A 25,531-nucleotide genomic window follows, 5' to 3' on the forward strand; every position below is an offset into this window, starting at 1 on the left:
ATAAAAAAAATTACCTTAATATTTTATTTTTTCGTTTTCTCATTTTTCAAATCATCAACAAACCCAGTGGACTGTCTAGATGGAGGGAAAATGAATAAAATAGCGTAAATGGGAGTAGTATGGTAAATTAAATGATCAGACTAGCTGCACTACATGTAAAATAAGTTGCCAATATATTTCTGTTATTGTTATTGCTTTGTCATTTCATAAAATACATAAACATTTAATCTAATTTGAGGAAATTCGGGTTTGCAGTGTGTTTACTTATCAAACAACAAACAATAGAATAAAATTATTGACTTCATAGAAAGGAGGCCACCATTGGATCACAAGTCAGTAATTGTGTAATTGTGTATTTTACTGTCATTTAGCATGTTTAGGGATTGACAACAAATTTAATAGTCACTGGGTTGAAAGCTATAGGTGTCACAACAGTATTAAATTCTGGTATTCTTACCAAAAATGCGCAAGTTTGAGTAGATGTAATTAATTTGAAACAAATTTCTGAGACGTTTCCTTTTCATGTCTTGTAAAACCATTCTTTATAAAGATTTTAGTACCAAAAAATACATAGTCATCCAGCAAGGCACGCAAGTTTGTTTCGGTCGAAGTCGAGCAGGTGCTTGAAAATCCAGTCCAGGGCCTAATCACTCCCCACTCTTAACAGTATATAGAAAAATCAGCACGCCCCAAATTTTAATAAATCTGGTCAATACATGAAGTTTACAAATTACATTTTGTTTTTCATCTCATTAAAAAATTCAGCTCCAGTCTTGTATCAAAATGCCCAATTTGGAAGGCCGAGATTCCGGGATTATTTTGCGTCAGCCATGATTTGACGTGAACCCAAGTGAAATACTGTTATGACACCACCTAGCTCAACACTAGACAGTTATTATATACTAGGCAGGGTATGCCAGAGATCCTAGGTTCCAGTAGCCGTTGGCCATTGAGACTTTATTTTTCATCACCTGTGACATTTGGTACCCTTTGTACAATATTAGTCATTACTCTAATGGAAAGTGCCTTACAGCATTTTCTATAGTTCTAGAATTTGTAAATGAATTTCTACAAAGAGGGGCAAAATGTCACATGATTTGAAAGTGTGTGAAAGTCAGTCAATATATCCAGTCTCAAAACATCAGTGTTGTCGAGCAGGGCCATCACTCCCCTCAAATTTGGACCGAATATTGGACCCATTCCCAATGGCACAAAGTGTTGGATTTTCCCAATTTCATACATAAAAATTTCCCAAACACGTGTTTTCTCGTATATAAGACCTAATATCCCACTCATACATCCTTTATTTAATCCATTTAGCAGCAATGCATGCTTAATTTTAATCTGCAACAACCCTGTCATGATCGTATATTTCTAATTCGAATTTCCTCTGTCATGGAATAGAGATCTATAGATAGGTCATACGTAGATTGGGTTGGGGAACTTATTTTCATTATTAAACAAGGATATCCATTATGAATTAGTTCATAAAATAGATATATATATTTTAAAGTGAATTATAAGTTAAAATAAAATCTTGGAGACTATCTATTTCATCTGCTTGAGTCAAATGACCAGAAAAAAAGAAATAAATTTTAGGCAATTTTATTCTAACCTTTAAAAGGAAAATTTTAAATAAAGTTATTCTTCATAATCTAAATTTTTAATTTATTTAAGGTGCTATTAAACAGTAAGAAAAACTCCCTCCCCACATTTTTTTCAGTCTCTGTATCATTATATGAAAATAAAAGAAAAAAATCCCGTCTAGTAAGAAAATGTTTGGTCTGTTAAATATAGATTTTATCAGACTTAATGTCCTGTAAATTTTAGCTTTTCTAGTACACTTTTTAAAGTGATAAATGGCTTTCATGATTAAAATTTTGATGGGGGGGGGGGGTCAGTGGGGTTAATACATGTAAGTATGTTTATAATTTTCCCAATTTGACAAAAATGTCGAGGATTTTTCCCAATATAGAGGGACCCGGTTCCTGTACCAAAAGGTGCTGTGACAGCCCTGTCGAGTTAGAGATATTCTGCATATACCAGAGGTAGCAGGGCCATTATTTTCTAAGAACTGTCATAAAATGAAATTAACCTTTCATCAAATTAAGGTATGTCACTTGTGAAATTTGTTAAATCAAGGATTTTTTGAGCAGTATATTTTGGATAAGTACTCATATAGAATGACTCAAAATCACAGAGAAAATATGGGATCAGTGTTCATCTTACTGATCTATGGTACAATGAAGTTGACCTTTTGGCACTTAAATTTTAACTCTTTGGTTAATTACTTAAACCTTTATTTTATTTTATCAGATGTAACCATGGCAAAAAATATAATCTTATTTTACGTAAAATATTTTGAATAATATTTATCTTGGAAAAAATCTTGCAAATTAATGCGCGTAAATTATTGTGTGACATTTTTGCACGAAAAAGTAACATATTTTGGGGTATTAAAAACTAAATAGGCAATAAAACATTTTCTTAAATCAAGCTTTTTATGACTTAAGTGCTGATCAGTCAGAAGTATCGAGTACTTTAAAATAATGAAAGAAAAAGTTGGGGTCAGTAATGTTAATTTTGAAATATTGGTCAAAATATGTGATTTTCAGGCAAAAAATGGTGTTGATTTTATATTGACTTATTTGACATATCTTCATTTTTTGGCAAAGTTTGTTGAAGGAAGGTGTAAAACTTGTTCTAAAAATATAAATTAAGACCTATATTAAATATTCCTAGTAATATCATAATGAAAAATATTCTCTGAGTAAGAGTATGTGGGGCTAAAAGTCCAAGATATTAGATTTAATAAATCTGCAGATTTGCAGAATTATCAGCTAAATATCCTTCCACCACAAAAAATAGTCACTCACAAATCTTGCTTCTTTGTAGTTTTTGAGCAGTTTTTTGTTGCATGTTAACACATTAACATTGTTGAAATTAAATCTGTTATAAAAATTGAATTTTGATAAATAGTTTTGAAGTAAGAGATTCTGCGTGAACTTTTCCAAAAAGCTGACGAGTGACCTACCTTAATACACATTAACAGACTAACCACTTTAATAAATTAAGACTGAATACCTAAATCTTTATTGTAAAATATAAAACCATATGGATACAGTATATTTCATGGGTATTTTATATTTCAGTGTGTTTGCCTGTCCGGTGCCTGAGGGTAAGAGTGGTCAGCAGGTGGTGGACGGCCTCCAGAAGCAGGTGGAGATGATGGGAGCCAGTAAGGCCGGTAACTTCCTGGTGGACTGTGAGACGTACCAGTCCAATCCACAGAATGTGATGCAGTCAGGTGTGTGTTAGTCAAGTTAATAATGTGGATTATTTTGTAGATTTGGTAAATGATAAGCATTTTCATGAATATTAAACTTAGAATAAGAAAGTTTTAACATGTTGTTTATGAATGATTTATATTGTGGATGTTTTTTTAAATATCTTTGAAAAGAAAAAGTGAACATAGCTATAATGCACATGCACAAGTAGAGATTTTAGCTGATAATGTGTGATATTATGTATATTTGGTAGTATAAACTAAGCATTATCATGGTTTTATGCTTAATATGAGAAAGCTGCTTTATATGAATAATTTAGATGCTTCTAATAACCATTTTACAGTAAAGATACTTCAGGAAGAAAAAAAAGAAACCTTAGTTATTAACTTATCATCAACATGCACATGTAGAGATTTTATATATATATTAAATGTAGTTTAAAATAAAGATTAAAATGTGTCAGATAATAATACATTTTGTATAAGAAAAGTGTTATCATCTATATATAAACACACATGTATGGAAAAACTATATGCACATAATGGCATTTGATTGATGCCGAACTGAGATGTTTTATTGTGCTAATTTATCTTGTGTCCAGTCAGCTACATCAAATTTTCTACTCTATAGCCCAGCAGTGTGTCGTCAACATTCTCCATAACAGTGAGCACCCAGCCTCGTGTTTTGCTGTGACAGAATCGGGACAGATTTTGGTATCAGACCTTCTGTTCGAGGATTTGATGACAAAATTAACCATGGCAAAGGCAGGGAGGGAGAGCTTCTACTCTCAAAGAAAAGGGTTCAAAATTGAGTCAAGGGGCCAGAGATATGAAATAGGAGACTTCATTATCAAGATTGGTTCTGTTTCTATGGGATCCAATTTCAGAGGAATTTTAGTAGAGGTTAGTGATTGTGGTTAACTTTCCTGGAATTTTCTAGGTTGACATGATTATGCATGCAATTTCAGTATCATTTACATTGTTTGTGTAATATATTTTAAAACTTAAAGACAGATGATACTAACAAAAAATGGATGCCTGGATAGGTATATATTTTTTGGCTTAATTTCATTGAAAATGATGCAAATGGAAAATTTCCAGAGTATAAAGAATTTGTAAACCTTCTGTAACCTTTTAATTCTGTCTCTCTGAAACTATCCTTATTTATCTATACAATTTTTTTTTCACTTCATATCTCATTTTCGTAAAATTTTGAATAAATAATTAAAAACTATGCGGTGAAAGTTATTCATTTTACTCATTAGAACATGACTCAAGTTGTTATTTTCATATTAGTTGACAAAAGTTTGTTTGTATCATCTGTCCTTAATGAAATTTATTCAATAATAAAAGGATGTAAAGTTTATACATAGAATAAATATTTTACTTTTTCTATTTACCTATCTATAAATGTATTAGTGAAATAAGAAAACTGTATTTTAATCAAATTATATGTGTTACTGATGCAAAATGTGTTTATCTGTTCAGTTCAGATCTGATATTGACTTTGAACAGGTGGAATATTGCCCTTGTGTCATCATGAACGACTGTTGGAACATGATGAAGGAGCTCCTACAGAGTTTGGTGGGTAGTGCAGCGGATGCCCCTCCGTCCATTCTCAAGCACAAACCAGACACAGTGTACACACCGTCAGATACAATACTGCAGTATCAGGAACATTTCAATAACTTCAGAAAAACAGTGCCAGCACTCCAACCTACCAGGTGATCTTAAGTGATGTGAGGAGAGTGGATTCAAACAAGAATGCTATTCTGAATGGTCAGACTTGAAAGAGTGCTTTATGAGGAAAGTTTAAAACTATTCTTGAACTGAAGCATGAAAAGGAATGTATTGACATTGTACTGAATTCACAACAGATTTTGCAAAGACCTAGTTAAAATTTTATCTGAATTGAATTTTTGATCACCTGGTTGAAAATTGCCATGTGTTTTACAATGTTGGCTTTTTGGGCTTATATATACAGTCATGCAGATCACATTACTGGTATATGAACAAGATCAATGATCAGGCATTTTTGTAAATATTTCATTGAGTAGTTTTTGATCAGGTTTTGCAAGAATTATGTACTCTTGCTGTAGATACATGTGTTTGACACGATTATAAAACTTAACAAATTTGTATGATGATGTCTCCAAGAAACTTGGCATAATTAGTGAATACTGATGAAGGAAACAAACTTGTGAACATTTTGTTTTAAAAAGTGTAAAATATTGGATGCATTTACTGGTTCAATAAATCTAACAACAATGGTTATGAATTTAATTTTTTTCATGATTTACTGAATGACAAAAACATTGGTAGCTTTTGATTTTACTTGATTTTGGCATTAAACACAAAATCCTCAAAAAATGGACAAAGTATAACAAGTGTGAATAGATCTAGTCCCTTTTTTGAGAGTGAAGGAAACTAATCCTTTAAAGCCTTTTTAGGAGAGTGAATGTATCTAGTCATTTAGAGCCCTTTTCAGGAGGTCCTTGTCTTGGACATGATATGGCACAGTGACTTTGAGTCCTGGGTTTTCCTCCATGGTTCTACATATGGTCTCCTCAGCCTTTGCATTTCCAGCCCAACATCTACGATTTACCTTAAAAAAACCCCAACTTTACATTATAAAAGTAAGATCAACAATTAACCTATGATTTGACAAAGAGACAGGGTACCACATAGTTTTAGTTTTGATACATACCAAGGTCCATTTTTAATGGCATTAGGTTTGTTAGACTAAATGTTCAGTTATTAAAACAAGCCGAAAAATATGTACCCCATTTGAGACATCCCAGGCTAGCATTCTCCTGGCTTTCTCCACAGCTTCCTATAAATAGAGAGGGTAACTACTTGATGAAACTTAATAAACATTCAATACTTTAAATGAAATTGAAATGATCGAATTTTTCACAGAAAAATGTTACGTAGTTTGAGTTCAGAAAGTGTTTCCTTTACTACATTGTACCTTAGATCCGTCCAACACCAATCCAAAACCTCCATTGATTACTTCACCCCTATAATACAGGGATACATGTTCAAGTGCATTAATGAAACACTAAAAAATAATCTTTGTATGGTAAAACCATATATTTGCTCTAATAAAAACCAAAGGGCAAGGTAGGGTTACTACTGAATCTTGCCCCGTATTTGATGTAAATTCTGAACGCAGTTAAAACTGTGAGAGTTTGTAGTTAAGAACTAAAATTGACGCTTGTTTTAATATCAGCACTAATGTTTGATTCAAAGCTTACATGTAGGCCACAAGTTGGTGCAAAAATAGGTTTTTTCCCCCTGATTTGCTCAATTTTGGTGGAATTTCGTCATATTTGAGATACTTTTCACTTCGGAAAACATAGGGCACACTCTTGCCTATCTGAGATTTTTACACGAAAGATGCATCTGACACTAGTGTATAAAATATATAAATTTGGTAGATAGGCAAGCTTGTGCTCTATGTTTTCTGAAAGAAAATATGCGGTAAAATTGATTAAAATTTGCATAAAAGTGGGAAAAATCAGAAATTGACATATTTTCTAATTAACCTTCCTGTAACCTCTACCAATACTCATTTTGTGGAAGGGGTGATAAGTAGTTTTGAATTTATAAACTGTTGCATCTTTCTAAAAGACCCCCCCCCCCCCCAACCAGGAGCCAAAACGGGTCTTACCCTATCTCGTCCTTTAAAACATATCTAAATAAAAAAAAACAACTATTTTGAGCCATCACAAACTATTAGCAGTTTTCGTTATTTCCGCTATTTGATTGCTATTCGTAAGTGATTATATATTGGTGGTAAAAATAAAAACAGAAGAACTTGTACACTTCAACATCATTTTGACAATAAATCATGCAAGTAAAGAGATACTTAGATTTTATACCATCCTACACCCCCACCATTATGGAGCGCCACCCAAGTGGCTCCTCTGAAAGCATCCCCAATACAGTTCTGTACCGCCATATCTGATGGAGTAGTACAAATACATATATAAGCGTTAAAGGTACTTGGACACAGATTTGAAGTTATTATTTTCTCTATAATATTACGACATATATTTTAATAGCATTTCACACAAAAATTAATTAAAAATCATTTCGTTTAAAAGATATTGAAATTTCAAATTTTTCGGCGGGTTTGATTGACATATCGTTGCACTCTCACAAATTTAATTTTATTCGTAATTCTTAGGAAAAGTGGCAATCTCGTTTTGTATAAATGAAAAATATTAATGATCCAGAAAATTCAGAGTAGACACGTTCGAAAGCAAAACAAACACACAATATATTGTCAGTCCGTGCAGTTGTGGTAAGCAGACTGTGACGATTGAACGTACCCGGTGAATTCTAAATATAAACAATAACAGAACTCGAGCCCTGTTTACAAAAACTGTGTATATAACACGAGTGTGCTCGATTTGCTAAATTCTGCACGCACCTCTTAGTTCGGAATGACGATACTTGTGAAGGTGTTTTGCTTTCTAACATTTCTACTCTGAATAAAATTATTTTTCTTGATAAAAGTTTTAATATTTCTCATTAAAACACATCAAAATTGCCACTTTTCCTAAGGATTAAGAATAAAGTTAAATTTTGTGAAAGTGTAAGGATGTGTCAATCAAACCCGCCAAAAAATTTAAAGTTTTAATAATGACTTTTAAACGAAATAAGATTTTTAATTAATTTTTGTGTGAAATGCTATTAAAATATATAATTCGTGATATTATACAGAAAAAAATGAGAAAATATTAACTTCAAATCTGTGTCCAAGTACCTTTAATACAATCAATTGAAAGCAAATTAATACAATACATGTACACATAACAGATTAAAATATTACGATATAAAAGAAATGGCCCACCTGCACAGAATGCTGACCCGTCATAAATGTTGGAAGTTTCTCTGTATGGACTGTCCGTACCGCTGACGTCATGATGGTCACGACTGATCACCACTGGACCCTGCCGTCACATAGAACAAAATTGAAATAATGTATCTTTGTGCAAATTCTTTTATGCGAGCTTTAAAGGTACTTGGACACAGATTTGAAGTCAATATTTTCTCTATAATATAACGACTTATATACCGGTTTAAATATCATTTCACACAAAAATTAATTAAGAATATTATGTCATTTAAAAGTTATTAAAACTTCACATTTTTTGGCGGGTTTGATTGACACATCCTCACTTTCACAAATTTTAACCTTATTCTTTTTCCTTATAAGAAAAGTGACAATCTTGTTGTGTATTAATGAGAAATATTAAAACTTTTATCAATAAAAATGATTTTATTCAGAATAAAAATGTTAGAAAGAAAAACTCCTTCACAAGTATCGTCATTCCGAACTAAGATTTGCGTACAGAGTTTAGCAAATCGAGCACACTTGTGTTATGTACACAGTTTTTGTAAACAGGGCACGAATTCTGTTATTGTTGATGTTTATTATTCTACGGGTGTGTTCAAACGTCATAGTCTGCTTACCACAACTGCACGGACTGACAATATATTGCGTGTTTGTTTTGCTTTCGAACATGTCTACTCTGAATTTTCTGGATTAAAGTATTAATATTTTTCATTGATACACAACAAGACTGCCACTTTTCCCTAAGGATTAAGAATAAAATCAATTTATGAAAGTGCAAGGATGTCAATCAAACCCGCCAAAAAATTTGAAATTTTAATATCTTTTATAAGAAATAAGATTTTTAATTAATTTTTGTGTGAAATTCTATTAAAATATATAAGTCGTAATATTATAGAGAAAATAATAACTTCAAATCTGTGTCCAAGTACCTTTAATGAAAGGTTCCAAATTTGGAGTTGAAACGTTTTCTAAATATCTCATTCATTTTAATTTAATGCAGCGACACAAATATATATATATTATTGAGCATGCATTTAATTCACTTTAACAAAAATCTTTCAATAATTGCAATTCAACTACATTAAGGCATCGCATTTATGAGAAGACTCAGCTGCGAACATTTTTTACTTTAACTAAGCTGCAGGAATTATTTGACTGTCGCCTTTACCCTTAGTTTTTTGCTGCCTACTGCTTCATTAAACGCTGTAGCTATTTCTGTTCTGCCCTTCTGGTCTGAGTAAAGTATTCTGGCTTGTGATCCAACAACCTGTTGGAAAATTTAATTGTGCTTCATTGTACAATTATGATGTCAATAGGAAGACTTTCTCATAAATATACAGGCCAGACACGTTAACCATTACTTTTTAATGTAAAGCGTTCTTGACTATTCATGCTATTTGCATATGTTAATTTATATTTAAACTCAAGCATTTTCTTTAGCCAATAGTTTCTGATCCGCTTCTCTCGAAGAGAGCAGAGTACTTAGCGGACCAGAATCCCTTGACAAGCGAAGATAAAAATTGGAAGAAAAATTCGAAGCAGTCTTCATCTATGTATTGTTGAAAGGGATATAGATGTGGGGAAATATATCACTTTAGAAGTTTTAGTACTAACCAGCTTATTTTGATTAGCTTCCTTTATCCATCTGATGTTGTCCTCATACTGCTGTTTAGTGCTCAACGGAACTAGATATTTATACACAAAATAAAATGTATAAATTTCAACTCATTTGAATATATAATAGTATTTGAGACAAAATCGTTAAAAAAATTCCCAAAAGAACCTATACATAAATTTTCATAAGTTTCAGTAATCTATATTGACGTGTTATATGCTTTATGTGATACAGAGTCGGTAGAACTTGTTTACCCCCTTTGTTTATCATGTCCTCTAGAACAGAAGTGGCGATTTCATCTGTCGTATCTAAATCACCAGGGTTACCTGACGTGCATACCCACCTTTAAAAGATCAAAATCACTTGATTTATATCAAAAATATAATATTTATCACAATGTACTACATGTAACAATTATAAAACAAGTTTCGTGTTATATATCATACTTTTTAACTATCTAATATTGAATTCTCTTGACAATGTGTTTTTGTACAATGTATCAACCTGGCATTTCTACCTGAACGGACCGAACCCCAATGAGAATATGTCCCCCATGATGTCTTGAACGTATGAAGGGTACCGAAAAGTTGTTCCTGTCACCCCTGACTTTTTTCCTACATCCGCCCCTTTCAAAAATATGAAATGCTAATTGATAAATTATATGTAGGGTTAATGCATTAAACAAGTTATGCATCGTACATTGTAACTATATCCGCAAAATTCAAAATTTAATTTGAAAAAACGCCAGTGACTTAATATAGTTCCGTTTAGTTTTTCTTCCAAATATTTTTTTTACTCCATAACAATAGTGCATGCGTTTCTTTTATTTTGTGATTGTCAGATATCCCCCCCCCCCCCCAAATAAATAAATAAAAATAAAAACACGGAAAAGTTGAGATGTACAAAAATTCAAAATTGTTTGGAATCAAGTTAAAAATAAAAAAAAACAACAAAGCCATGTTCAGTTTAATTGTGGAAATAAAATGATCGAGTAAAAAAATATGTACCATACCTGCTCGCCCAGCCTCCAGAAGGAAGGCGTTTCCATAATCAAAGAAATACATTCCTCTCGCTGACAATTTATTGATGGCATCTACCTGACGTCTTAAACTGCAACAAGGAGGACAAGTCTGTTCAGTGTATTAGAAGCTATAATATTCATGCTAAAATGCTTTTAATATACCATTATCACTGCATCTACAGTGTATGCCCTCTAGTAGATTATGTCCTTTGTATGAACAATATCTAAAACGAGACAAGTTAGCTATTGGCATTGAAGTTGAGAATACGAGGAAGTCAACAGTCCCCTTTAATGTCTTTCAATGTATGGAGATAACGAACAGTATTCAAGCTCAAAACTCCATAAAACAATACGAAATAGGAGCAGAGCAAACAAGGACCTCCAAAAATCAGAGGTGGGATCAGGTGCCATGTAGGAGTTAGCATTCCCTGCCGACTGGTCACATCACCATGTGCTCCTTGTCGGGAAATAACGTCGTCAATTTTGTATGTAAATAATGGACTAACAATTAGTATGAAAAACGTCAATCAGCATTTGACTCAATGATAAATTGCATTTGCTGACAAGGCCATTGTACCGACCATAAAACATACGGAATTATATGACTTTAAATGATAATGCTGATATTCTGGTTTCATCAACCTGTCTAGCAATAATTTACCCCAGTTTAAAAATTGTACATACGTAGAGCATGCTCTTGTGTATCGAATCAACTGAGATATATAAACCCCGTTGTGTTTTGAATTCAGTTTTCTCACATGTTATGTTATATTTACTTAAAATAATCCAAGAGAGAATCTTTTACAGGCAAATCTATTTGCTATAAAGGTACAATATAGATATTGTATGATCTACAGTTTGCACCGCTTTGTTTTTCATGATAATGAAATACAAACGTCTCATTCCAAACTTTAGTTATGCAAGTATAATTGATATTACTTCAAACACGTTACCTTTCCTGAACCAAGTTCTTGAATCTTACAGGATTTTCATGCATTTCAACTCTCGCTTCTTCATAGGATAACTAAAACCATATAAAACAAAATAAATTTTTTACGATCATTAATCTTTTTAATCTATTATTTGACTTATTATCATCTAATAAATGACAATACATGTATTCAAATAATATCTGTGTAATTTTATGTTTAGATGGTTGCTCCGTATGATATACATGTATATTTTTTAATTATTATGTATAACCACTATACATGCATTTCCCAGCTATCTCATACAGTTTATGTGGATTGAATATAAAGGTACATGTATTTACCTGATCTGGGTAATATCCTCCCAGGAAGGGATTGTGACAGCTGGTCTGATCTGACCCAAGATCCACTAATAACTCTCCGGTACTCTCGTACTCAGAAACCAAACGCTCCCTGAGAATACAGAATATACAGCTCAACGCACTTTTAGCTCCCATGTTTTTTCGCACAAATTAAGGTCACATTATTAGGATAAACTATTGTATATCGAGGCATAAAAATACATTTTAAAAGTACTTGTTTACATTAATTGAGATTTAACGGGGGTATTTCATTTATTAAAACATAATTCACATATATCAATTGGTAGAACTTTGATATTTGCGTGGCTGAAAAATAACAACTACTCTCATTTGAATTTTTGTGGTCTCTTGCCAATTACAGCTCTGTTTTTATCCGTTCTTTTAAAAGCAATAGCTCTTTGCAGAAATGTAGACATATGCGCATGGGCACAGTTTAGCTACTGTAACTTGTAATTTCTGTACATATTGACTCTCTTTTGCTCGGGGTGATAATAGTATTTTTTCATCTGTTTAACTGCTTTGTATGTTAATAAGGTGGGATTTTTCATAGTAAAGTTCTAAAATCTAGACTCATGAGGGATTCATCCCACAGCAAAATTCTAACCTTTTAAACCGTAAATGCAGAGGAATTTTCCTTTTCATAGAAAGAATTTACTATTTAAAAAAAATAAACAATACTTCATAATCCTACCCTTTAGTGTGGCTTCCTTTTGCAATGTTATCCCTTTTCGGCACTACATTTCGACAAAACCAAGAGGAATATTGTAAATGAAAAAAATAATTTTAAAAACTACTCACCTTTAAGAAGAAAATTAAAAAAATTTCAACTACATGGTATCAAGGTAAGTTCGTTTTATAAAATTGTTAAAAACCTATGGTAGAATCGTATACTGGTAGTCGAAACATCGTACCATTTATATATTAATTCCCCTAAAAAACATCCACTTTGGGAACTTAAGATAATAATTTTAAAAGACATCTATGTTTGAACATTCTATACGTAATATAACGTAGGGTTATGTCATTGTACTGCAGATCGAAAATGGTAATTTTCATTACAACAATGTGACCTTAATTTGTGCGAAAAACCATGTGAGCTTAAAAAGTGCGTTGAGCTGTATAAGCCATTCTTTTAGGTATGTCTAAGATACATATGGGCTATCCATTTACAGCAATCTATTACTGTTAATTTTGTACAGCTGTAATAATGAGTTCACAGACAGTTTATTTGTTTTCATATACATATGATAATATTTTTGGTAATACATGTATAACCAATTGTTAAATATTACATATATTGCTAATGCAATTTTAATTTCAAGTATATTAATTTTCATTGTTCATTCAGATGATTTCTTGAAGGTGGCTTATTTTTTAGTATGTTTGCAAGTTTCTTTCTGTTTCTTTCCCTTAGATTTTTGGATGATTTCATGAATATTGCTTATTTTTTCACGTCTTGTTTGCAAGTCTTTCTTTTCCTTATATTACATTTTCTTTGTGTACAAGAAACTCTTTGTCAAACTTCATTTACCACAAATCCACCACATTTCCGTGGTATCCAATGCTGCATTTCCTCTTCAGTTTCTTGGCCTGGCGTATGAGACTGACACATTCCGTCAAATCCCCTGTCGTCTTCATCACCCATCCTTGGTTGTATCTCTTTTCCAAAGCTTCTTTGCTGACCTTCATCAATGATTACAGTGATTGATGTTTTTAATAAAATCATTATAGATAATTCTACAAGCCTGTGATATATCGTGAACTGACTGCTATTTCTAACAAAAAAGTTAAAACTTCAGCACTGAAAAGAAATTGCGACCGGAGTACTGGTGGTAATAACAAAAATTTTGATGGAATTATACCAAAAAAATTGTGAACCCTTTAAAGGTTGAAACTGGCAATTAAAACGAATATATTCGAAACTGAGTTTTTTTCTATATGTAACATTACAATATGTATGCAATTAAGTGTTTTAGTATCAGTTTTCCTAGCTCTTAGAAAATGTTTTGGACTTATGTATATCTGTACCTCGGCAACAACACTGATACAGCCACATATGGTTCCAGCCTTTGGTTGAGCTCCACTCATACCACCCAGACCGGAGGACACAAACACCTGAAACAGTAAATTTAACTCATAGACCATAGATTTAATTTATATATCCGAAAAAACTAGAATTTAATTTATTATTTAATCGTTTTCTGTTCGTGTTCTGTCCATACGGATTCATGTACAATACAGTAGGTACCATATAAAAGTACCGATTTTTGATGTTTAGTTTATCATAAAATAAATTCTAAATATTTACAAGAGACAGAGTCTCACACATATATAATCTTATCTAGTTTTAGACTTTATATATGTTTGTTGTTACGTACAGACAGTCTCAGAAATTTTTTCAGTTGTTGTCTTTTAGCAACTAGTATTCCATACCTTTCCTGTCATATCCGTACATCCCAGGTGTTTACGGGCAGCATTCAAAACAGTCAGCTATACAGAAATAAAATTAAATGAAAACTAATTTCCCTAAGAAACTGTTTATAATACATTCAAGCAAGTGTAGGCTATGAAGTGTTCTAACCGTAGTTCCGTGTACGATTCCCTGTGGTCCTATGTAACAATAGCTACCAGCCGTCATCTGTCCGTACCTGCCTCAAAAATGATTGTTTTGACAGAAATGTTTAATACTGAAAAAACGTTTAAGAAAAAAAAAAAAAATAAAAAGAAAGACGTTAGTTTATTATGATCTAACTTTAGCAAAACTTCGTTATAATAGTTAACTATCATAATTTACTAAATTTAGTTATAGGGAATACTTTGATTTACCACTGAAACTTTTCCCTAGAACTTTTTTTCCTGAAGATTAAGAGCCTTACTTTATCTTAAAGTACATATCAATGATGTAATTGTTTTATAAATTATGTATAATATTAGAAATAGTTCATAATATCTGTAAGAAGTTTAAATAATAACATCTTGTATGTACATATCTTTCTGAAATTCATAGCAAAAGTACTTTGATTTACTATACTAAGAACTTTGATTTACTGTAGTTTAGCAACTATAGTAAATACAATTATAGTAAATTATTGTTTCAGTTATAGTACTATTTTGTTAGGGCTGGAAAAAAATAAGAACATGACTTACATTGAAACACCAAGAGCAAACATCTTTTCATACATTTCTCGAGACGAGTAATTGGGAATGACCTGAAATTGATTTAAATCAGCTGAAAATATGAAGTGTAACTTCTTTTTGAATCTTGAACAAGGACATGCTATAGCTATATCAATGCATTAAACATTGCCATATGATTTAAGGCCAGAGTATAACTCCTGCAAATGAAAAGCAATTTTTAGAAGATGTGAAATAGAAAGAGGTCTTGATCCAACAATCCGCCTATATGATTCTCTATTGTAAATCCAACATTATAGTCTCAGAAAAAACTTTATTTAAATGTTTGCGTGCTTTCCGTCTTATTAAAATAAGATTCTTTACGCTACAATTTTGTTCCGTCGCTTTCATTTCAATCTAATTAGAATTAGATCTTTTACGCTCCTTATTTTGTTACCTCTCTTTCAGCGCCATAACAAAATACAGTAGCGTAAAAAAATCTTATTTTAATTAGACTGGAGTGCTTTTGATCTATCAATAACTTCTAGAAAGGGAAAAAGGTCACTTCTGAGTTTTAGCAAGAAGTAATCTATAGTTTCTATTGTGCAAAATCACATGAAAAAGTTTATTTCTATAAAGCATGGAGATTAACAGTATTCCAGTGCTACATGTAACAATCCATCGTGCTTTTTATAATAATATAATACAAAACAGAATTCTTATACTAACCATACCGTTGGTGACAACGACTCGTGGAGCTGAGGAGGAGCTGGGGAAGAGTCCTGCAGGGTGACCGGAATACATGACCAGGGTCTGTTCATCCGTCATCTCCGAGAGATATTTCATCGTCAGCAGAAACTGTCGCAAAGTAAAACTAAAACTTATAAAACAACAAGAACAACAATACACTACATACAAACAATGGGATTTTTCGTAAGTTCTTCATGTTCTGTGGGTATACAATTATAAACAGAATATCCTCCCTATTTTCTTCAAATGAACATTCATACAGACATTCAATCAAAACATAATGTAACCATAAGAAATGATATCTACTAGTACTTTGTGGTTGCACCCTTCAGTTTGATTCCAGAAAAGGACCTAACTGATGCGGGCATGAAAAACGTTATAATATATATGTGAATTTACTAGAAACACCTCAACCATAATTAGTATTTTTAAAAAAAAAAAAATTAACTTTACATGCATCAACTTCCCTTACTTATGCAGCAGTATAGGTCGTCAACTGCATACGGGGTTTACATGTATATTTCTCAGCTGATTCGATAGTCAAAAGCATGCTCTACGTATAAACAATTTCTAAAACGAAGAAAGTAAATTTTGGCAAACAAGTTAATATTTAACAAGAATATCAGCGGTCTTGTTTAAAGTCATTTCGTACGTACTATATGGTCGATACAATGACCTTGTCAGCAAACACAATTGATCATGGGTCAAATGCTCACTGATGTTTTTCATACTAATTGTTAACCCATTATACACAGTCTGAATGGTTGACAGCTTCCCCATTATTTCCCGATCATGACAAGGAACACACAGCGGGTGTGACCGGTCTGCATGGGATGCTTACTCATCCATGTCACCTGATCTAACTTCTCATGTTTTTGAGATCCGTGTTTGCTCTGCTTCAATTTTGTATTACCTAATGGACTTTTGAGTTTGAACACTTTATATATTTCAGAAAATTAATAAGAACTGTTCAAAACATATGACCTAGCTTATATATACAATGAAGATGCCATATACCGGGGTGTCCTAAAACATGTATGTTTTGTTCAGTATTGCAAAGAAAGTCCATAAAATGCAGAAATGAGTGCAGGCAGCAAAATTCATCATCGAATGCATCATACATTTATATGAAAGTTATGTCAGTCTATATACGAGGGTTGATCCAAAAGTTCGTGGAATTTCTTTCCAAAATTTTATCGTGATTTGATGAAAGCAAACAATAGGTATATTTATAATTTAGAGTCCAAATGCAACAATATTGGAAAATTTCAGAACTTTCCAATTACAATAAGGTCACACGAGCTTTCTGAAAATGGATTGTTGTGAAACCCGGGGGAGAATTCAACGTAACGTCAAGTTAGATATGTCACGTTACGCTATAGACGCATCTCACCCTAATGTCCAATTCGAATACGTAATTCTACAAAATGCTGCCCTTATCTCCAAAAAAGCCTGGATATCCTCTCGCATTGACTTATCTTCATTTTTTTTCACTGATTTCAAAATACTCCCCATCTTTCCATATGATGTTCCAATTTCAGTAGCAATGTCAAAAGTAGTACGTCAGCAGACGTTTATTAACGCTTTTAATTTGTCTAGGGGGATAAACACTTAAAACAGAGCCTCCTAAAGGCGGTCACATCTTTAATCAACGTCCATGGACGTTCTATTTTCCTTAAATTTCTTATGCCACTGGAAAACCAGTAACTAAATGCATTTTCCCCGGCATGTGTCAATAATACAAGCATTTAAGATAGAGTGATCCCGGGATTTTCACAAAACTTGTGACTTGACCGGAATTTGACGTTGTCTCACAACTCAAAGGTGAACAATTAATCACCAACTAATAAACTAATTATCCAGAAAAATCAGTAAAACGCCCATACAAAGGCTTATAAAAGATCAAGCAATCGCAATAATGACGTATTTTTCGTTTTATATGCCACATAGGGCGGTTTTATGCTCATTACAAGTATTAAGAATTTAAATGATAATAAACGCAGTAATGTCTCCCCCGCATTTCCAAACAACCGTTTCTATGGCAACTGCCATAGACTTACTATCATAGATATTTTAAATGATTTTTAATTTAAGATATTCAACAAGTGTCTATATTCTCATTTGAAATATTCAACCAATTTCACCTATAAATAAATAAAATATGAAGAAATTCCACGAACTTTTGGATCAACCCTCGTACAGCTCATAATTTAACATGATAGCAATTTGCATGCTTCAGTGAAGTGAGGGAGACAAAGCAAAATATTCCTCTAATATGAAAACATTCATGCAAGATTAAAATAACACACGTATTCTATCCATTTGTAATTAGCCTGAACTTAAATCTAACTGATTCGATCTTTTATAAGATAAATAATAGTCATAAGCTGTATCCAAGGCGTGAAGGGCATATCTTTGCAATTCTTTTTCATTTCATTGTAAATTACATGGTCACTTGGGAAGGACTATTGGAATTTTTCTAAAATTCTTATGTCAAGGAAAAATATATACAAAATCTTATTCACAATTAAAAGTGAATGGGGTTGGATAGCAGACAGAATTTTGTTTAGAATTTTGATTCACTAAGCATGCTTAAAATGAGAAAAGGTACTCCAGAATATTTAGATTTTTCCAAAGGATATTGTCGTGGCATTAAAAGCATGACCAAAAATGTTATCAATACATATTAAATCGAAAAATGTTGAATATGATATTATATAATTTACTGTTATCTTTTGTTTAGAATGGCTCTGATTTTCTAAAACTATCTGATCATACTTATAGGAAGTATTGTAACATTATTATAAAACTGTCATATACATGCATGTATAAATTAAATGAATAAGGATAAATACGTAATAAGTAGAACTTTGGCAATTTTTCTCAATCAAATTCCTAAAAAATAAGTACAAAAATGTTCCACTGACAAGATCAAAGGGCAACACTTTTTGAATCTCCTTTTGGCTACCTTAAAAATAATGCCAGGAAATGCTTATGGTAGGAAAATTTGAAGCACTAATATATAATTAAAATATAAAAACCATTTCTTTAAAAAAAACCGTTAGAGAACAAAAATGGAATCAACAATATTTACCTGTGCCCAGTTTGAGAACACCTGCCCATTTCCTCCATATGTTACAAGCTCCTGCGGAAACTGGGCTACACTGGGGTCAAGGTTATTCAAAATCATATGAATTATGGCAGCAGCATGTCGGGTGCGTGCTGGTATCTCATCTATTGGGTATGCTCTTAATGAAAAAGGAATAATAATATTCTAATGTATGATGTAAAATTAATATTAATATTATTGTTGAAATTATTTTCACCTGAAATGCCATTACCCCTTAGAAGATATTTTAAAAAAAGAATTATGAGTAGAAATGATAAATGTATTTATTTATTAGATTTAAAACAATGAACTCAAAACGTTCTTTTTATATACTAGTATGATTTTGAATTATCCATATAGGCTTTGTAAGCAAGGTTAAATGTTATAACTGAAGAATGAAAATTCAAATTAAGCCACAATGCAATTTTGTAAACTTATTATATTTTCTTTGATGATAAATAAGTATAGTACCTCAGTTGAGTTTCGGGCATAAACCTGTACATATAGATATGTCCATAATTTCTGAGTTCATCTGCAAACTCCTCTGCCAATGTTTCATGCACTTCTGCAGGGAAATATCTCAAGGCATTTTCCAGGGCTAACTGTAAATTGAATTAAGAAAGTATAAACGTGTTATATCTAAGGCCTACTAACTGAGAAACTAATAGTTTTGCTGTCATAGTCTAAACTAATTTGCTATGAAGTTTTTAAAACGATTACAAAATGCTCTGATCAGATTGATTTAATAAAAGGTAAGTATACAACTGTAGTGCATAGCAAAAGCTTTGTTGCACACAACGCTAAGACTCTATCATATTTTGGCTTATTACAGTGACTAAAATATCAATAAAAGTGCTTATAATTTATAATGCATATTTACAAACATGAACACAACCAGAATCGAGGTCTGGACTAATATAATATCAAATATTTATGTTTACCGCCTGCTCCTCAGAACTTAGGTGGGGGGTCCTAACAGGTGCGTGAGCCACAGTTTCATCTCGATACCTCTTGGGTGGGAGGGGGTCCAAAGGCAACCCCTCAAATAAGTCCTTTAAAGACGACATGTTTGTTTGGCCTTGTGAGGTAATTGTCTTGTCGATTATAAACCCTAACACTGATAACGAGGTCGCCTATAATGTTATCTCAGAGACAGAATTGTCAGTAGTTTGTTTCTCAAGGGTTTAGTAACTTTCTTATATCATTTTAAAGCTATTCTTGATGAAAACAAAAAAAAAAACCTGTCAATTGCGGCATCAGGTATAGATTTTTGAATTGATTTGATTAACATAGAAAACTAAATAACCATCCACTTAATAACTTGAAAACAATGCGTTGTTAAGTAGATCAACATTGCAATATTCGTCCATTGCAAGCTAAATCATTTATAAATGACACTTTTGAATATATTTTATAAAAAAATAATAGTTAGACATAAAGCAGAATGAAAACAAATCTCTCGAGAAGATATTGGAATTGATAAAGCACTAAATTTATTTTTCTACTATTTATTAACACATATAAAACTGTTTACACACATATTTAATGACCTTTATTTCTACAGATAGAGTACAGTCTTGTTCTGGTCAGATCTTGTGTCTAGAAAAAAAGATGTGTTTGTGGAAAACTGATGCCCCCGTATGGGGTAGTTCATGAAAATTAAACTCTTCACAGATTAAAATAAAGATTCAAAAAGAAGTTAAACTTATCTAAAATATAAGCAAACCATTGTGTATAATGTTACATATGTTTCATTTATGTTGCATGGAATATGTATATAGTAAATACATTTAAAGGAAACTATGGGAACTAGAACATTTTTTTTAAAAAAAGAAACTTAACTGAACATATAACCAAAACATGAGTATCAAACATATATTTGGTTTGAACATATGTATAAATACTATACAAATGGTTTATACATTTCAAAGCAGAATCACAAAATTTCTTTCACAGACAAAACTTGCAAGATGATTTTCGCAGGGGGCATCATGAAATTTTCGAGATTGAACAAGCAAACAGTTTTGTTCCTGTCCGCCATTAGGTTGCCCGCTGTCCCAAGGCAAAAAAGACATCGGAGATCCCTCAAAATACATCCAGTTATCTTCCTGTTCGTTGTCATTTCCGTCGATAAAAATATCTGTGATAAATCATTTAAACATAAGATACAATTTTATATAATGGTATGCTTAAGGTTTTAGTAAAAAAAAGTAACATATTAATTAAAGTCATGTTTATATACGTTAAATAAATAAGTGTAAACTGCATAGTTTCTAACATTCAATTCAAATATCTGCACAATAATGTGATTCAAAAGTGACGAAAAGTGTATAAATTAATAAAACAAAAATCTATGAAGAGACTGAAAAAGGTTGAGGTTTGATTGTCATATAAAATTGTTACAATTTCTTAATAATTGAGAAAATTTATTATTTGTTTCATACACAATCAAAGTAAAGCTAAAAAAAAATAATAAAAAAGCTAAACAAATAGATAAAAATTATTGTTGCTTGTGTAATTGTTTTAAAGTGAATAGGTATATAACAATTTTAATACTAGTACATGTAAGAAGCTTTAAGAGTTGTTGTCTCTATTAATTCTTTTTTTTTTTTGGTTTGAATGTCAAAGGTTTTATAACGGTAAAACTCTATTCATTGTAATTTTACCCATGACCTTAAGCTTGGTATTTATTGGCAGTTTACCTGTTGCCCAATCGTTTGAGTATTTTGATGAAATTTTGTTTAAATCAGCGATAAAACTCGGGCATTGTTACATTTACACTGCTTTCCGTTTTATATGATACGAGAAAAAGGCCTTGATCTGGAATGTTAAGCATTGTTTAATTGTGTTTTAAGTTGTATTTTAAAGCATCAAAAGCTTCAATCAAGTATTTTTATTGATTGATAAATTAGATGATTAATTAAACAGAAAAAAAATACAGGCGATAATTTTACGTTTTTTAACAATATGTACTTACGCTGATACTTGAAATTTGGAGATTAAAGAACATTCACCGAATTAGATAAAAGATATCTTTAAAATTCGTATCATGATATCTGCATTCCAGTACTTCTCTTTGCATGACTCTTAAATGCATTAAATAAGATTTGATATGGAAACTTTAATCGAAAAGAATTTTCTTGTTTTGAGAGAGAGAGAGAGAGAGAGAGAGAAAGAGAGAGAGAGAGAAAGAGAGAGAGATGACCTCATTTCTAGATTCCTTTGATTAGCTCATTAAGATGACTATGAAGAAATCAAACACGAATATATATAAATCAATTTTATCACGTCTTCCTGACAATATTAAACTCTGATGTTTTTGTGCAGTATGAAAAGTTTCAATTTTTTAATGTTTTTCCAATATGTCATAATTCACACGTATCAAAAAAAATGAGAGTAATGTGAATATTTGTGTTTGGTTGTTATCGAAGCCCCCCCCTTTTTTTTTTACAATTAATTGGATCAAGAGAGGAGGTCAGCAAGTTCATTACATGAATCATTTTTCTCAGAACATTTTTATTTACAACCTTTTATGTTTAGTTAGTATATAACAAGAAATAACTGCATGAAAAAAACACTCTCATATACCCGTTCGGGGAGGTATCAAATTAAGCACTTCTTCCAGTATTTCAGCTGTTGTGATGCCAAAAAGCTTCCCAGCAATAGCAACACAGGTCATGTTTGCCTCCAACCAGGACAACTTACTCTGGTTAAATTTCATACACTTCCTTGTGGTTTGTAAACTGATGTATCCAAAATCTTCGCAGGATGCTTAATAGAACATACAAAATAAAAATAAAAAAAATGAATTCATTTGAAATGCATTATTTTGAAGTATTTTGCAAATATATTTACAAATTAGCTATATCATTTTTTTTATGTTTGTTTACAGATACATGTAGCATGAAACACTAATGGTATTTTTAACAAGATGACACTACTCAACCCAATGTGTAAAAACTCCCACCCCAATAAGATTTGGATTTTTTTTGCGCACACATTATCTCATTTAGCCTTTACAATCTGATTTTTTTTTCACATTTTCAGACTATCAGTTTGCAGGACCTTTTTCTTAGAATTGGAATAATTTTATATCTCTTTCTATATATAAACACTAAAAAATCATGTTATCTTATAATCTAATGATGTTTGTTCAAGTGCACTAGTTACCGATATATATGTATATTTTACATTTCCTTAATTTTCATGTTTTTGTTTTGTCAAAGTGTGCCAAAAATGGTCAAATTCAATGGATTCGTCTACTAGTGCACGTTTGGAACTTCCGACAACATTCCTGCCAGTTTGTACCATAACACACCCGTGGTGCAAATGTCATCAAAATCTATGATATTTTTTGTGGACAGATAAAGAATGTTAAGAGGACTCACCTTGTCGTTGGTAAATTCTTATTGTACCAGATATAAATCCGGAAACATTTTCAGTATTCACAGAATATAATTCACACCTAAACTTTTCATCACTAAGGTATGAAAGACAGGTCATTATCTCCAAGCATTGAATTGCACAGGCTATTTTTGAAACTTTTGTAGTATTCAACAGAAGAAATTGTTGCATTAAGGATATTGTTGTACTGTTAACATGAACTTTGTTGAAACGGTACGTTTCATATAAACCTTGAACATCACCTGTAAAATAAAATGGTAAAAGACATTATTCAAGAATATTGCTACAAGACAAGCAATAAATCAAAAATATTTTTAAAACAATAATATTTGTCACTGTTTTTCTTTATATTTTCCTGTATATAAATATCCCTTTTAATAAAATGTACATGTATATTGAATCATTTTTCTTTTGATAATAATTGTACCGGATATTACTTATGTATGCACATTTTACATAAATGATTTAAAGTTCTTAAAAATTTTCATATATCACTGTACGTTTTTATACCATAAAAAGGGGGTTTTAGATTAAAACAAGTATAACATACCAATTGCAAGAACGCAAAATGTCAAGCATACAGTCCTCTTCATTGCTCAGAAACTAATTAACAGGAGAACTCCTCCATAACAACACGAACGGTACCTGTGATACGCAACTGCTTACGGGTATCAATCACGTCTTAATTAAAAAGAGATTTAATTAGTGGAGTTATGAAACATCAATAAAACTAACAAGACCTTCATTCCAGGGAAAAAAACCCATCACATTGCACGTAACTAAGCAAAACAAAAGCCTTTGTGCTTGAAAAAATCATTAATTTTCTTCTGATAAAATTTTTGAATTATTTTAAACATTGTCTCTATTTTGTTATTTCAATCAATTTTTCAATTTTTTTACAATGGTTTTACTTTTTAAAACAAAGAATTCAATGCTACTATTATTTTTAAGAGAAATCTTTAAATTTATTTTATTGTAAAAATAGATAATACGGAACCATTTAGTAAAAAGCTAAAAAAACATCATAGCAAAGATTCGCAACTTGTAATTATATTTTCTTTCATACCCTGAATAATATAAAAAAAAAAACAACGCGAGTCGTTTTTTTTTTTTTTTTTTTTTTTTAAGAACTTACTGATAGAGTACATATATATTTTATTGCTGTTTGGAGTCTTGAAGTTCATTTTCATTCTTTAATTCTGAGTTTTGAATAAATCACACAAATATTTTTCCTTACCTTCAATACATTATTAACAACAAACTCTGAATAATTTTGCTTTGAATCTATGTTTAGCTCACCCGTAGGGTTAAGTGAATTGTTCTGAAAATAGACCTTTTGTCGTTGTCTTTTTGAAGTCGCATTTTTATAAAAAAAAAAAATTACTTTTTTTGTTCTTGCAATGTGAGAGTGATATAAATACAACATAGTTAGAACTGGACCGGATCTTTTAAAAACTCGCTAAGCCAAAAAGGAGAAATCTTACGTAATAAATCTTCTGAAACCGCGTCAATGTTTTGGATGTGGTGAAATAAATTCACGATTAAAATTTTACAAGGGAATATATAGTAGAAATCTAATAGAATGACACAAGAGCCAAGATAAGCCATATACATGTATAATCTGGAAGTTATTTCAGGTATTAAATATTAATTTTGTTTAAATCATGGCTCCCTGGGGTACACCTAAAATACGATGGGTCCTTATGGGTAATAAAATTGAAACATATATGGAATTTATAGGAAGAACAGAATAATAAATGGTTAGTTATATTTAACTTGAAGCTGTACTGCAGATTGCAGTTTGTTTAAATCATAACTCCCAAGAATAGGATGAAGTTTCATTAAGTTTTCAAAGTTAACATAAAAATGAATTGTAAAAAAACTTTCTTCCTGAAGAAACAACAACAATAAGTCATGATTAAGTAGAATCATTATCAGAATGCTTATAATCTTTTTTTTAATCATTAAAACTTTGGTGTAAGATGGGGCAACAAAGGTACTCTTAATTTTATATAGAGATATTAAGAAGAGAAATGAATTATGCTGATAAAGAACATTAGGACCATAGAGAGTC

The 25,531-nt window shown here is 31.5% G+C and overlaps 2 protein-coding genes across 2 annotated transcripts; one reads left to right on the forward strand and one right to left on the reverse strand.

Moving 5' to 3' along the window:
• The first annotated feature begins 27 nt into the window (after positions 1-27).
• Positions 28-5,564, forward strand: LOC134274830 (mediator of RNA polymerase II transcription subunit 20-like). The gene is made up of 4 exons (XM_062757066.1): positions 28-122; positions 3,153-3,307; positions 3,918-4,189; positions 4,802-5,564. The coding sequence occupies exons 1-4, from the start codon at positions 109-111 to the stop codon at positions 5,012-5,014; spliced, it is 654 nt and encodes a 217-aa protein (XP_062613050.1). The 5' UTR covers positions 28-108; the 3' UTR covers positions 5,015-5,564.
• Positions 5,565-5,671: 107 nt separating this feature from the next.
• On the reverse strand, positions 5,672-20,156 carry LOC134274831 (urocanate hydratase-like). Its single transcript, XM_062757067.1, has 21 exons — positions 19,995-20,156; positions 19,525-19,655; positions 19,039-19,192; positions 15,924-16,052; positions 15,228-15,289; positions 14,662-14,728; positions 14,514-14,570; positions 14,109-14,195; positions 13,612-13,763; positions 12,063-12,171; positions 11,743-11,813; positions 10,781-10,878; positions 10,286-10,394; positions 10,023-10,111; positions 9,768-9,838; positions 9,322-9,420; positions 8,148-8,247; positions 7,171-7,252; positions 6,258-6,306; positions 6,069-6,119; positions 5,672-5,891 (listed from the first exon to the last, which is right to left on the reverse strand). The coding sequence occupies exons 1-21, from the start codon at positions 20,118-20,120 to the stop codon at positions 5,751-5,753; spliced, it is 2,034 nt and encodes a 677-aa protein (XP_062613051.1). The 5' UTR covers positions 20,121-20,156; the 3' UTR covers positions 5,672-5,750.
• Between the last annotated feature and the right edge of the window lie 5,375 nt (positions 20,157-25,531).

Source organism: Saccostrea cucullata, unplaced genomic scaffold (genome assembly GCF_032062105.1).
Source record: "Saccostrea cucullata isolate Sc308-1 unplaced genomic scaffold, CSIRO_AGI_Scuc_v1 ctg123, whole genome shotgun sequence".
In the NCBI taxonomy this organism is placed as follows: Eukaryota; Metazoa; Mollusca; class Bivalvia; order Ostreida; family Ostreidae; genus Saccostrea; species Saccostrea cuccullata.